The following is a 15,840-nucleotide window of genomic DNA, read 5'->3' as shown; positions in this document are numbered from 1 at the left end:
GGGAGTGACTGTTTAATGGGTATAGAGTTTCCTTTTGAGGTGATGAAAATATTCTGGAAGTAGATAGTGGTGGCAGTGCAGCATTGTGAAAGTACTAAATGCCACTGAATTGTACGCTTTAAAATGGTTAAAATGGTAAATTTTATGTTATGTGTGTTTTATTGCAATAAATAATATATAGTGGGGCATGAAAGCTATCACAGCTGTTGGGAAATTTTGGATGGACCTACAAGGAGCTCTTAGAAATCAGTTTGAGCTCCCCTTATGTAAGGATTACCTATCTCGGTAAAGGGAGCCCTTGTGAAGCCCACTCCAGTAGAGACTGGTGGAAAGAGCTTATTCTCAAGGGGTTAGTATCTAATTCATTTATTCAACAATTATTTATATACTGGGCATGGGGGTGACTTAACAGAAAGCTGATGAAGCTTGTTTCAGGGCCCCTCACTGACGCGGGGCCCTTGCAATTTCATACTTGTAATTTTGTATTCTTTGCTTAGGGGTTGGCTAACTTGTAGAATTACAGAATAAAAACCTATTCTGACCCTGGCCAGCCTAACCCCTGGGGGATACAATAGTGAACAAATCAGGTATGTATCCCACCCTTGCTGGCTGACTGTCATTTCAATAGGCAAGAGAAACCCTAAACAAACATATATGCAAATAGGCTCAAGATTACCAGTTGTGGAGTGTGCCGAGAGATGCGAAGAGTGACCTCTGAGAGAGAATAAGGAACCACATTTTGGGTGGGGAGTTTATCTGCGTGGCTTTTATGTGTGGGAGCAGGAGCAGCCCAGGCAGAGGGACCAGCATCTGTGAGGGCTTTGAGTTTGGAAAGAACTGGATACCCCCAGGCATTAGAAGATTAGAGTGGCTGCACCTGGGGAGAAGAGTGAAGGAAAATGAAGGTAGAGAGGGAGGAAGATCTTGGGCGCGGCAGGCCAGAGTAAGCAACTGGGATTTTACTACAAAGGAAATGAGAAGCCATTGAAAGGGTTTAAGTAGAGAAGAGAGGGATTAAATTTAGGTTTAAAAAAAGATTGTTCTGGCTGTTGTATTGGCCACCTGTGTTAGTCTGCTTGAGCTGCCATAACAAATACCATAGACTGGGGGACTTAAACAACAGAAATTTATTTTCTCACAGTTCTGGAGGCTAGAAGTCCCCAAATCAAGGCACCATTGGGGTTGGTTTCTGGTGAGATCTCTCTTCCTGCCTTTTCCAAAGTGCCTTCTCATTGTGTCTTCACATGGCCTTTCCTCTGTGTGTACACATGGAGAGAGAGAGAGAAAGAGAGAGATCTCTGCTGTCTCTTCTTCTTATGACACCAGTCTCATGGGAGTTAAAGCTTCACCCTTGTAACCTCATTTAACCTTAATTGACTCCTTAAAGGCCCCGTCTCCAAATACAGTCACATTGGGGGTTAGAGCTTTAACATATGAATTTTGGGGGACATAATTCAGTCCATAATACCACTCATGAAATAACCAAAGAAGCTTTTCCCGGATTAAATAAAACTAAACTGTATAGCAAAGACTGAGGCACCCAAAAGAAAACTGATGAAGGAGGATCAAAAAAGGGAAAGGAAAAAGAGTAAGGTATTATTTTTTTTCTTTCTGCCCCAGCTTTATAGGACACGTAATTTAACATGGTGAACTATTTTAAGTTTACCATGGGGTTGGTGGAGCCTGTGGGAGGGCAGGTTCTTGATCTTATTTTTTCATGTTATTTAGGAGAAATTGGGGAAGATCAGATCTTCAGCACCTGGGAGGGTCTGTCTAATTAAACACCTGCTCTTTAGGATCAGGTTTAACATATGAACAAGAGAGTAAGCTCTGCTCAGATACACAAACCACCCCCCACCCATCACCCCCCAAGGACTGCCAGGCCCTGTAACCTCTCCCCCTTCACTGGTCATTGCAGAGGTAAGAAGGAAAATCTTCTCTGGGCCTTGTGTTCTCTATGACTCAGTACTACTCAGCCTAGTTGTCAGTTGGTTGTCCAAAAAGTGGGGAACCCCAAGATGATTTCATCCGTTTTGTTTCATGAAAAGTGTAAATCCTAGGAATTCCCTGGCGGTCCAGTGATTAGGGTTCCATGTTTTTACTGCTGAGGGCTGGGGTTCAATCTCTGGTCGGGGAACTAAGATCCTGCAAGCCACGGCACGGCCAGAAAAAAGAAATATAAATCCTGATTGATGACTAGAATCTGGACATATGCAGTTGGAAATCTGTACAGGTTTACTTAAAAAGGGAGAAGGTTTATTAGCAATAGAATCACACAGATATTTGCGATATTTTAAATGCTTTCTATCATTTAAAGCCTATAGAAATAGTCTCTGTTGGCAAACTCCACTGCTTGAACCAAATTTTCGCACTTTATAATCTGGGCTGAATTATTTAGGTTTTTCATTGCTGATGCACTGAATGCTTTGTCCTATTTGCAGGGTATTTCTTGATGGCCAACACAAAGTTTACGTCTCAGCCTGGCTACATTGGAAGGCTCTACGGTCCCTCCCTGCCAGGAAACTTGCAGTATTGTTTGCGTTTTTACTATGCCATCTATGGGTTTTTAAAAATGAGTGACACCCTAGCAGTTTATATCTTTGAAGAGAACCACATGGTTCAAGACAAGATCTGGTCTGTGCTGGAGTCCCCAAGGGGCGTTTGGATGCAAGCTGAAATCACCTTTAAGAAGCCCATGCCTACCAAGGTACAGTAGAAGCTTTCTGCAATTTTCAGTTGCTAAACTGGGTTAGTGAATTTCTGTTTAATTATTTTCAACTGGTGATACGTTGTTTTTCTTCTGTTCAAGTTGAGGGCCCCACTCCCACACCCTACCACAGCCGTGCGCAAGTTATATCCTTCAGTTCTTTTCAGTTTTCTGTCTCTCAGAGTCATGGTCACCTAGGGAGTTTGCTTGTTTAGTCCGTAGATTCCTTGAGGATAGTCCAAAGACAGAGAATATGTGAATAATCCAAGTTCAACAGCTATACTTTAGTTCGAAGCCACAATTCACACGCACACGCACACGAACACACACACACACACGAATGCTAGTACTTTCAAAATGTGAAATCAGTGAGCCTGGTTCTACATTGAGGCTTTAAGGTCAACAACCTAAACCTCTAGCTGAACACAGGATGGGGAAACTCAGTAAAATATGAGAGCCAACCCAGACAGAGAGAATTTAAAGAAGGGAACCATCAGCAGCGTATTTGATAACAATAAGAAAACAAAGAGATCTTTTCGTGGGGAAAATACAAAAGAAAACTGTGATCTTCTGAATTTTACAACTCATAAACTTAAACTTAAGCTTTACAGGTGCAATAAATTCTGTCAACTAACCCAGATGAAATTAGAATGGGAAAATCCATTTTCTTTCATTTGTCAGTTGGTCAGAAGATCTCTCTCATGTACCCTCTGTGCAAAAAAGAAGCTAAAAGAAGGTCCCTTCCTGCAAACAGATGCCTCACACAATGGGAGCTCAATAGATATCACTGAAGAATGGATGGGTCAGTTGATCATGTTCATTAACTAGGAACTACCCAAAGTCCAGGCTCCCCAGGGAAAGATACATACCTAGCAGAGCAGCAGAACCTTCTTCATAAACATTAATGGCCCAAACTTCTCTTAGCTATAACCATCTGGACAGAACCATAGCTTTGTCTATAACTTCCTGTTAAAGAAATTTTGTACACCATTCCCATCGTAATGTTGCTTGGTTACTCTTAGTTCATTGGAATACCCACCGAAGCATGATTAAATCTTTACAATGATTAATCAAAGATCTTTGAAAATATTTACAAAGTTCTTTTTCATTGCTAGGCAAGAAGAAATTATGATTATAATGACATGGCAGCCTCCTTGACTTACTGATTTCTAAAAGGGTCAAACCAATTTATGATACCCGTAGCAGAATATAAGCACACAAGTTTTATCACAGTCTTATAAGCACTGATGGTATTGTTTTTATGCTGACTAAATAGGTTGTTGTAGGTATCCCCTTCTTAATCCCATCATATTTTGGTCACCTGACTAAACTGAGCGATTTGGCTCATCCCCCTGAGCAACAGAGGAAACAAATTGATGTTTCTGGTGCCAAGTTCCAACTCCTAGCCTAGGCTTATGTTTTTTAAGCCTATTTCCTAGCCAGTTCCAAACATTTCCTGAATGAGATTATCTTTCTATAAATGTCATCTCACATTTGCAGCATTTTTGCATTTCCTCTTTGATCTCTTAGTCCTTCCCTGCACCTCTTAGGGATCCCAAAGGCTTACATTTTTTCCCCATTACCAATTATTTAACTCTCTCAAGTAGTTATGGCAACACACACACACACAGAGCAAACATGCACCAGACCCACATAATCAGAGATACACCAGATCCACATAATCAGGGATGCACCAGAAAATAATAGAATTTTTGTTGTACTCCACACCCTCTGTTGCTAATGTTTTTAAAAAAGGAGACTATAATAAACATTTCATTCATTTATTTGACTTTATTCATTCATTTATTTATTCCTTAATTCAACCATAATTTATTAGGTATATGCTCAGTGCAGGGCATATAAAGATGAATGAGATCCTACTTCTGAGAATGAGATCACAGATGATAGAACATTAAGATACAGATACGTAAAATAACTAACAACAGTACAATCTCACTGTCTCACAGAAGGGCTATATAGAAAACTAGAGGAGTAGTTCTACCAATTGGACATATAAAAAATAGTGATTAATAGAGGCCCAGCTGAGCTGGTGCTCGGAGGGTTAAGGTTCAGGCCATGCTGGATCCTAACTCCTGCTCATGCCTCCCCCCACCCCACTCCTCCCTTCTCCCCAACGCTTAACCCTCCCTCCCTGCCCCCAACCCTCCCCGCCATCCGCTACTCACAAAACATGGGTGTTAGTAATCTGCCTGCTCCTCAGAGTGAGTCTCTGCTCTTACCTGACTTCCATGGAATGGGAGCAAGCCCCCCAGCAAATAAGGGTGCCCCAGAGAATTTGCCCTTTCTTCTTTGGCTGACTTCCAGCCCTCCCAGCAACCACACAGATCCTCCCCAGCCACTTCGGGAAAACTGGATCTAGACCCAGTGGGGGCAGAGAAGTTCTTATAGCCTATACAGGGATTTGGCCCCAATGCAGGTGAGGAGATGATAGGTACAGTTCAATGCCAGAAAACTCTGGACACGTATCTGAAGGTGGCCAGTAGTTTCTGGCGGGTCCCTTCTAAACAGAACCAGCTCAGAGAGTGAGAGAACCATTTGACATCCATAGAGGCAGCATTAAGTAAGGCGGGAAACTAAAGTTCACTGACTTATGTAACACATACAGGTGGAAACAAACATACAAACAGTATCTCAGAGAAGGGATAAAATGAAAAGCCAGTTTCCCTTAACCACCCCTGAACTCAAACTCCAGTTCTACTTCTTTTTCTAAAGGGTTTTTTCCTGATTTTCTGATGCTTTCCTCTATAATTCTAAATATTCTATTTCCACCTCATTTCTTGATTCATTAACCTTAGCAGTATCTGCTGACTCCCTGCTATGAAAGATAAGAAATTTAGCTTATTTACACCATTTGCTTTTCTTTTCTCTCTCCTCCTCACAATTTTTAGTTATATTTTTAACTTTTCTCTTGGTTCCCTTTGTAACTTTAATACACCTAACCATCTATTTTTGGTTCCATAAACTTTAGGTAGTGTCCCTTGACATCCCACTATGTACAGTGAGTGCATTTTCACCCCTCTATTTCCCCTCACCTTGCTTGCCCGCTCCACCTCTCAATTCTCTCAGCTATACAATTGCTTTTACATGGTCATGGCTTAAAACATTTATATTCCTCCAGTGAAGCCTTCAGTGCCTTGCCAATGGCAGGATTTCCCAGTATGGGTCCCCTTGGCATTTAGAAGAGGACAGTTCTGTCTTTGTGGGGGGCCATGCCTCACACGGTTGGGGTTTTGACATCTGCAGTGACAGCAACAACCCAAATTATTTCCACACATTTCCAAATGGCCCCAGAGGTGCCGTGCAATTCTCAGATGAGAACTGTTGCTCTCTAAGCTGATTCTGAAAATTGGAATTAAGAGCCAACCCCACCTGCAGTCCACGCCTGCCACCTCCGATCTGCGCTCTGCCCAGAGGCAGAGTGATGATGAGGAAGCCTCCCGTGCAGTGACCCCCTGGCTTCCCGTTGCTCTGAGGGAAAAGGCTCTCATGCTCTGACATGATCCCCTCCGCAGCTTGGCCGCTTACTCCCTCCATTCTAATCCCATTGCACTCAGTTCCTGGAACATACTGCCCTCTCCCACTTTGAGCCCTTGCACGCATCTCCTCTGCCTAGACTCTAGTTAATTCAGTCACGGCTTGAACATCCCTTCCACAGAGACCCCTCCTCTGGCTCACTGCCCAGAATAGGTTAGGGTGCCCTGGGCCTCCTAGGCCTCTCCTGCATCGTCTTGGAGACAGGATAGCACAGCGATTAGGGATAATGACACAAGAGTCTCTCTGGCTTCAAATCTCCACTCTACTACTGAAATGGCTTTGCAATCTTAGTTTTTTTCCTTAATTGAGGTATAATTGACATATAACATTATATTAGTTTGAGATGTACAACATAATGATTTGGTATATGTATATACTGTGAAATGATCACCGCAATGTTTACTTAACATCTGTCACCTCACACAGTTACAAATTTTGTTTCTTGTGATGAGCACTTTTAAGATCTACTCCCTGAGCAACTTTCAAATACACAGTACAGTGTTGTTAAACTATACTCACCATGCTGCGCGTTTATAAGTTTACCGTTGAAGAAACTGAAGTTTCAAAAAGTTAAAATAGTCCTATTCTTGCTGTCACATTGCCACTGTCCCCCAAATTCCAGACAAAATCCTTAACAGTTATACCTCAAAAATACATCTCGAATATGCCCACTTGTGTCTCCCCAGCCACCTAAACTGCTTCGTATCTTTCTATCTGGTTTTTCTGCTTCCACCTTGCTCTCTCTACGCTCTCATGCAGCCACCAGAATCATCGTCTTGAAACAGAAATAGGATCAGGCCACTCTCCTGCATGAAACTGTCCTGTTGTCTTTAGAATAAAGCTCCATTCCCTCCTGTGGCTTATGAGACCATGCACGATCTGGTCCCCGCCTCCTTCGCTGACTTCATCTCCCTTCACTCTGCCCATGATCACATAGTCACACAGTGCCCATAGTCACACCGGCCTTCTCTCTGTCCCCTGAGTCCCAAGGCCTTTCCTTCACCAGGGCCATTGCACTTGCAGTCCCCTCTGCCTGCAATGCCCTGCCCCCATCTATCCTATGTCAAGCCCGGTTCTCATTCTACTGTCCCAGTCAAATGTCTCCTCTTAGAAAGGAACTTCCCTGACCACCCAGTCTGTAACTGCTTTTCCCATCCCCAAGTTATTCCCCATGATATTTCCTACCTTCTTTTGTGCATAGCATTTACCCCAATCTGAAATTGTCTGATTTGTTTGTCTACTTGTTCACTGTCCATTTCTCTTTTCCCATAAAAATATAACAATGAAAAAGGAATAAGTAAAAGAATGAAAGAGTGGACTTTCTAAGGCTGGTAAGTGGCAGAGCTGGGGTTTGAACCGTGGTCTATAGACTGTCTGAAGCCTGCCCTTTGCCGCAGGTATCTTTGGGTGCTCAAGGTCTCCATCCAATCTTGGGGAAAGCCTGTTCTTGTGCAGCTGGAAAAAGTGAGGCTCCCAACATGCCTTGGGGCATAGGCACCGTATGTTATTTTATTTAATTCTCACAGCATTCCCGTAAGGGAGGTGAAGTATCTCCTTTTAGTGCTCTTGGCATTCTAGAATACAAAGTTAGACTAACCCAAGGTCACGTTCTACTAGCAATGAATGCCTAAACTCAGAGCTCACTGAATGTGCGTCACTGTTGTGGGGAAGACCCTTCCCTGTCTCTGCTTCACGTCCTCACCACGCCATTCCTAAAGCCGGTCAAGTATGAGTGGTCAAGGCCCAACTCACCGAGAGTAAATGGCTGCCTTTTCACACCTGTTCCCTGGCTGGGAGCCTTGTATTTGAATTTTGACTACACCTGGCCTAATCCCAATCCCGGTGTGAATTTTCACTGGTGGAGATGTTTGGTAGATATGTTTGAGTATCTGTGCTGCACAAAATAATAACAATAATCTCTTCCCTTCACATTGCTTCTTAGTATAGCTTGCTTTCATGAACATTATTTTCACCTCTCAGTGAGTTGTCATGTGAGATCAGAGCTCAGCAGAGTGACGGGCAGCCTGGACAGAACTGTAAAGTCAAAACTTTCGGCCTCCTTCCCTTTGTTTCTCCTGCCTCGATCCTAATCCCTACACACTAGCTCACCTGTGCCTTCCCGGGTACCTCCCACTCTGGATGTTTCTTTACCTTTATTTCCATATTAGTTCTTACCCAGACCATTTTAAGGACAGTGGGCTGATTTGACTAACAAGTCCCTGCTATCTCCCCTATACAGTCTAATGTTTGATGGAAACTATAATATATATTTCTACTTAAGGAATGATAGCAATGGTAAGAGTTTCCCTGAGACCATTCTAACAAAATAGCCATATGGATGGCTGTGTAATGTCACAGCTGCCAACAGCAAGAGGAACTTCTATTGAACACTTTCCATGTGCCAGGCTCTATGCTAAGCACTCGACATGCATTACTTCATTTGATGCTGCAGCACCCTAGGAAGGAAAGCTGTATAGCCCTATTTAACAGATGAGGAAAGCTTGTGCAGAAAATTAAGGATGTTGTTCAACAGCACACAGCTATTAAGAGGCAGAGCAGAGAGGTAAATCCAAGTCTTATTCAATCCAGAATCCATGCTTTTTATACCATACCTTTACGCCCCCCCTCCCAGCCCTCTCCTGGCTAATGTAGAAAGTGTAGGATCAGATAAGAAGGGGAAGCCAGCCCTAACTCAAGACTTCAACAAATTTCTACGGCTTTATTATTAACTCTCTGTTGTTCTATTTTAGAAATCACTTTGGCTCCTAGGAGGGGTCAAAATTCAAGGTGGTTCAGCACAGACAAAGGAGATCTGTGGGGTAGAGGGAAGTACAGCATAATGCTTAAGAGACTTGGCTGTGGGCTCTCTGGCGCTTACGCCTTTATAATTGGGGCTAGTTCTGTGGATCTTGCTGAGCCTCGCTTTTCTTCATAAGCAAAATGAGTGTATTAGTAGTATGTGCCTCATAGAATTACGCTGCATCATGTAAAACCCTTAGCATAGTACCTGGCACATAGTTGGCATTAATGTAGCTGGAGAGAGAAGGCAAGAGCAAGAGAGAGAAAAGAGAGAATGACAAAGAGACTAAAGAATTTTCTTCTAGGTCCTGATCCTCATAAGGTTTCATAGGTAACATCTCTTTAGTACCTGGGTAATTCTGTACCTGAACTTTTGCTGTGAAGTATTCTTTAAATTAAAATCAGGTCCGAGTTAAATCTTTATTTTAATAGTACTAGACTACTACACTTACACAGTCATGAACTGCCGACAATATATTTGTTAACGTTTTAGAAACATTTTGTAAGGGTATGAATCATGAAATGGTTTTCTTGATCTGTTTTTCCTCAGCATGTTACTAAATAGAGAGCAGGTAATCAAGAGTTACCTTGAGACTTTCACACACTAGAGATGGTAATGAGGAGAGGGAACAATTCACTCCAAAGTGCTTTTCTTGAAAGCTAAATGTCAGGAGAGACTAAAGAGTCGTTGTCAGAAAGTCTGTAATGATGAAGCACAAACATTAGCCTTTTTTTCTTTTTTTTTTTTTGGATGGCTTGATGGTCTTTTAATGTATGAAAAAAATGTTTGAGCCTAGTGTAAACATGTTTTTGGTCCCTGAATTTTTTTTTTTAACATCTTTATTGGAGTATAATTGCTTTACAATGGTGTGTTAGTTTCTGCTTTATAACAAAGTGAATCAGTTATACATATACATATGTTCCCATATCTCTTATGTTCAAATCCTTGGACTGACATTACGCTTGGTCACTATAGCACCTATATCAGGTCCTGCAATATCTTTTGACTTGAAGCAAGTTTTCCCTTTAACAAAGACCATTAAGTGGTCTGTTAATTAGAGGCACTGGGAGGAACTCAATATCATGTTCGTTAAATATTTCTTTTGGAAAAAATGTTAAATGGCCCATAAATGAGAGCATGACCAGGCATTCTCTTTCATCTGGGTCTGGCTTAATGATCAGCTCAGCAGTCATTAAAGTCTGCATGGTAAACCCTTCTAAGTCTGCAGCTTTATTCTGTTGTAAGATTAAAGAACAAACTTCAAAAGTCATTTATGGAGATGGCGAAAACCCCCATCTGGCCAGTCTGAAAAAAATATAAATACATTTTTTTTGACCAGGCAAGAACCTTATGTCAGCACTTCTCTGAGTATGTCCCATGGAGTACAAATCCCTTGAGTTATTCCATTGAAAAAGGGTTCTGTGGTCAAATGAGTTGGGGAAGTTTTGCAGTCTAGATCTCTACTTCCACATACACACATGAAGATTCACCCTGCACAGTAACATGTTAGAAACTCTAGTAAGTTCTACATTAAAGAATCCTGTTCAACCTTGTGTAAGGTGGCAGTTTCCTCAGAGTACTTGACATAGAACCCTTGCATTGTGCATCATACTATTATCATAGCATTATGTATTGTATGGAAATTGTCTACTTACCTGCCTACCTACATTAGCTTACATCAGACTGTAAGCTTCTGGAGAACAGAGATCCATATCTTATTTATTTTTTATTTCTTATGTGAACACAATTTCTGGAACAGAGTGGGTACTCAATAAATAGTTGGAAAGAGAACCGAACTCTCAATGAATATGTGTTGATGGCAAGGAAGAACGATGTAAATACATCAAAAGAAGAAGGAAGATTAACTGTTTCTGCCTTTGAATCATATAAACCATAATCTCTTATAACCCAGCACCTGTGCAATTGGTCCTGCAAGGAATTTGAATGTGAACACTTAAAAGCAGGAACATCCTGCTGGAGTGGCTATAAGGATGCACATAAACACATATATGCCAAGTCTGGTTTGGGGCTTTTTATGATGATATTTATTAAAACCTAAAGCTGTAACTCTTTTCTTTGGAACAACTTACATCGCACCATTTCCCTATTCCCAAAGACTGATATGAGGTTTTCCCAGCTCTCTTGATTTTCCTGATCCCTTTCCTGTCCCCCAACACAGCTTCTCCAGCCTCAATTCTGTGCTGTGGTCCATGGAGCACTCAGTTCCACATCATAGTCTCCCCACCCACAGGTCCTTCTGGCTTCTCCTACCTTGGTCCTCTTAACCCCTGGGAACCCTCAGCAGCTATTTTTATCTTCTTTTCCCTAAGCTTCTCAGCACAGCTGGAGAAAATAAGATTAATCTCCACCGTCCCCTCCAGGCTGCTGGGATCCATGCTGCTGGGAAAGCCTTTTATTCAGATCATCTCTCGCTGACTTCCACTCTCGTTCCCCACGCCAGATATTCAGATCCATTTTCACTCACAAGTTTCCAAATCGATCCTACCTGCCTCTTTCTTAGGATGTGACCTCATGGGTTCAACTCCCAAAAGAATGAAGGCATTGAACACAAACCCCTTCAATTCTGTTCCTCTCTGAATCCTCACTCGCCTCTCTTTGAATCTGACAGCTGGTTTCTCAGTCAAAACCAACTGGTCATCTATACGTTTGATTTCATCGTCCTGCCTCCTCTGGGACCTTATTTCAGAAATTGTTCCCTCTCATAAATTTTCAATTTCCATTAGTCCTTTGCATGCTGCCAACATATGCTGGTCATACAAATGAACAGCAAACCTTCCTTTCACGTTTTTACCCATTTAAGTTGCCACCCTATCCCATTCCTTTAGTCTTCAAACTCCCTGGAACACGTGTCTTCAATTACTGTCTAGGAACCAGTGCAGTTTCTCATTCTTCAAATCCTTGCCTTCCCCCCCAACTGCTCCCTCAAGGGTTTATCAACAGCAAATATTTCCCATTGATCTTGCTGCAGGAATCATCATACCTGAGAAACTCCTACCCTTCTCTCAAAGTCCCTCTTAAGAGCCCCTTCCTCTTTGAATCTTGTATAAGTCATTAATTTGTGTTTTGTTGGGATGAGATTGTATAATAAAAGATCCTAGGTCAGGGCTAGGAAGACTTGGCTTTAAGTCTTGACTCTGGCATGAAATGGCACAAATCAGAATGTCATGTCACCTCTCCATGAAATAAAAACATGTTTTAAGATGTCCACTAAGTCTGTTCTAATTCTTATTATATTTTTAGACATCTTAATGTCGGGAACTGTCTTCTAATATTGTGCAGCACAGTCCTTGTGGATAACTTTCTCTATTTCTTTACTTCCTCTCGCAATAATCTTCTCATTTTAGCAAAAACTGAATGAAATTTGTCTGTGATTTGGATTTCTGCTTTTAAAATCTTTTCACTTTGCCCTTTAATAATGAAAATGAAACTAGATGTAAACTATCTAGGGTTCTAAAATTTTTAAAGACAACACTTAGCGGTTCGCTTGGATAGAAGAGCAGGTCTAGTAAGCTTCTGGAGAGATTTATAAATAGGTGGCTATTTAATGACAAGACACCCTGCTATAAAGGGACTAAGGAATCAGAAAACCAATGTGTAGATAAGATACATGAGAAAAGATGAATTTCCTATCACATTTCATGATGTCTGAGAACATTGGGAAATGGCTGCTCCAGGATATTAATGTTCCAACATAATTAAAGCAGGGCAGCTGAGTGCAAAGCAGAAGTTGCAAGATCATTAATTTCTGACACAATAATCAACACATTATAGAACAGATTAGGGTGGTTCCATACACAGAGCCAGGAAAATTATACTGTCAAGTGGAATATGTTTTAATGTGAAATTGGATAGAGGAGCTAAGTATGGAAAAGGAGCCTGCTGTTGAGTTTTTCCAAGCAAAACTCAGCGTCAGCTGTCAGTCCAGGAATTATAAATTACTTTAAATATGAGTAAGGCAGAGTTGAGATACTCTGATTTTCCTTCTCTTTCATTTCCTTTAAGATATTTGTTGCTGGGTTTCTGTGTTTCATGTCAATTGATAGGGAAATGACTGGAAAGACTGATTAGCACAACTGGTAGTTGCTAACACACAGCTTACATGAGTGTGGTGTTTATGTCAGTGCATTCTTTCATGACTTTCCCAAGGAATTAATTTCATAGAATATGGCTGGATTACCACGTTTGTCCTCCCAGCACCATGGAGATATCTGGGACATTCTTGCCCCATAGTCTTATTAGTAAGCTTAATTAAGCAAAAATGTATTCCAAAGATTGTTTATAAACCTAAAAACACTACCTCCCTCCACACTCCCAGATTCCTAATCTTGTATTTCACAGTCTCACAATGGCTGCCTTTATAGGGAATCTTTTCCCGGGTTTTTTGGATGAGGCAACACTGACTAATTTGCACTTTGAGATTCTCTGGGGATCCTCTGGTTTCCTGAGCTCATAGACCAGGTAAGTATTTGCTGGACACTCTAGGTATAAGCTCAATTCACTTACTTTGAAATCGACAATTCACACATTAGTAAAGACTCGCTACTTTCTCCCACAGAAGAATACCTTATTTCCTTTTGCATAGATATCCCCACCTTTTTCTCCCTCCCTTGTGTAGCTTTCTCTGGGTATTCTGTGCTCTGTCTTTGCAGTATCTACATCTAGTAGAAGTCTCTCTCCAGGTAGTCAACAAGCTACATCCCTATGCATCTCCCACCACACCCTGAAGGGTCATGAGCTCCTATTTTCTGTTCAACATTGGCTTACATGTGAATGTAGGCAATGCTCAGGACGCATTACTATTTGTGGCCTGCCTATTTCATCTCAGTCTCTGAACCAAGACATTTAGTTCTCCCTTAGTTTCTTTCTCCAAATAAGGATTGCCTAATAAACATATCTGAAAGGCAAATGTCAAGCCAGAAAAAATAGTTTGCAACGTATATGACAAACTCCTAATACATTTAAGCTTTAAATTTAATATATCAATAAGCAAAACATGAACTAAGAAGTAGGAAGGTGGGCAATGAATATATACAGGCAAATCAGAAAAAAAGAAATATTACTGGAAAATAAATGCACAAAGATGTCCAACTTCATTTATAATCAAAGAAATTTAAAAAGTAATAAAATAGCACATTTGTCTATCAAATGGATAAAGATATATATATATTTTTTTGATAAAGATATTTTTAAAACATAATACTCTGGAGTATGATATTTATATTAATAGCTGCATTCATACTGCTTGTATTGTTCAGTTTATCAATTAAAAAATCTTTCACTTTAGGCCAAAAATATATAGATGTATATATAACATAGGAGTTATATATATACTTAAATTTCATTTATTAAATATTTATATATCTATAATTACATATTTAAGTATATTATATATAAAACATTGCCCTGGAGAGGTGAGTATTCAAGGAAATAGGATTCTCATAAGCTCTAGTGTGAAGGTAAATTGATATAATATTACTAGATGACAATTCAATTACCTGTATCAAAAAGAAAGACCCCAAACATGCATATCCTTTGACATAACAATTCTAATTCTAGGAATTTATCATAAGGAAATAATCATGGTTATGCACAAAGGTTTATCTACCAATACCCATCACAGCAGTATTTGTAATATTGCAAAATTGGAAACTTCCCAATTATCTATCAGTAGAGGTTGGTTAAATAAGTTGTAACACAGCTAAAAAAGGCTTGGCATTATACAAGTTTTTAGCCACAGCTCTGCCTCAAGTCAGGATCTCCGCTTTGCCCTGGGAGTTAATGAAAATAAGACCCACACTGTCTCTATGTCTCATACATGAGCAGAGTGAAGTCATTATTCCTGTTTGGATATTAGCTAAAGTCACTGTCTTCTCCTGACCCAGAGAAATTCATCCAGAGCAGGGGTGAGCCCTTGAGAATCAAGGCAAAGACATAGATTCCGCCTTTTTTTGCAATTGATTGTGTTCTCCAAGTCTTCTGGTAGGACTGATGTTTTATATCCCCATCCACGTGTCACAATAGGTCCGTATTATGATGTTCATCCTTGGGCATGACAATTAAATTGATGATTACATTACGTTGCTCAGGAAGTGTTTGACCAGGGGTCTTCCCTAAGGGAGGTGGGCCGGAGATAAACCACATTGTATGTCCAGGAAGGCATTCACACCTGTTTCCTTTAGTGATGATGAAAGGCTTATAGGAAAATTTTATATAATGTTCTCATTATTAGGGTGTGAAATTAGATCCTAAAACACTAAAAATGATACCATCTCACCTTTAGTTCTAATGTTCATTTTTTCAGAGGCTTTTCATGTTTATTTTCCATTTAGACCCCCAATACTAATTGTACAGGATTGTGCAGGATCTATGTCCCACAAAAAAAAGAGCATGAATTTTGGAGTCAGACAGACCTCACTCCCAAAACAAAGGAAGTGAAAATGGGTGCAAATGAAGATAAGGTTGAAGGTGTGGATGTGAGGAGTTGAGGGGATTCTTTCCTATGGGCTAAATTTTCCATGTGGAGCAGACATAAGGTCATCGGCTAAGAGAGAGAAGGACATCAGTGAAGTGAGGGAACACCTGCTGTGGAGAGGCAGGGTTACTGCCTGCGAGGAGATGTTTCAACACTCACCAGCCCTGAAATTCAGTCACGATCTATGTAAGATTCAGGTTCTGGTGCCAGGTGATGGAGAACTCTTTATAAACATATATAAGGCAAAATGACAGGAAGCTAGTTATAATATAAATACAGGTCAAA

The 15,840-nt window shown here is 40.7% G+C and overlaps 1 protein-coding gene across 5 annotated transcripts in view; it reads left to right on the top strand.

The window, feature by feature from the left end:
• MAMDC2 (MAM domain containing 2) overlaps positions 1-15,840 on the top strand; it is a 168,409-nt gene that overhangs the window by 109,800 nt on the left and 42,769 nt on the right. For all 5 annotated transcript variants that reach the window (XM_068553429.1, XM_068553428.1, XM_068553430.1 and 2 more), the window contains one exon: positions 2,442-2,707. In XM_068553429.1, coding sequence (XP_068409530.1) covers positions 2,442-2,707 — 266 coding nt within the window. The remainder of the gene's footprint in view (positions 1-2,441; positions 2,708-15,840) is intronic.

The sequence above is a fragment of the Eschrichtius robustus genome, chromosome 10 (genome assembly GCF_028021215.1).
Source record: "Eschrichtius robustus isolate mEscRob2 chromosome 10, mEscRob2.pri, whole genome shotgun sequence".
In the NCBI taxonomy this organism is placed as follows: Eukaryota; Metazoa; Chordata; class Mammalia; order Artiodactyla; family Eschrichtiidae; genus Eschrichtius; species Eschrichtius robustus.
The sequence above is the reverse complement of the archived record's forward strand: the minus strand, read 5'-3'. Positions and strand labels throughout refer to the sequence as shown.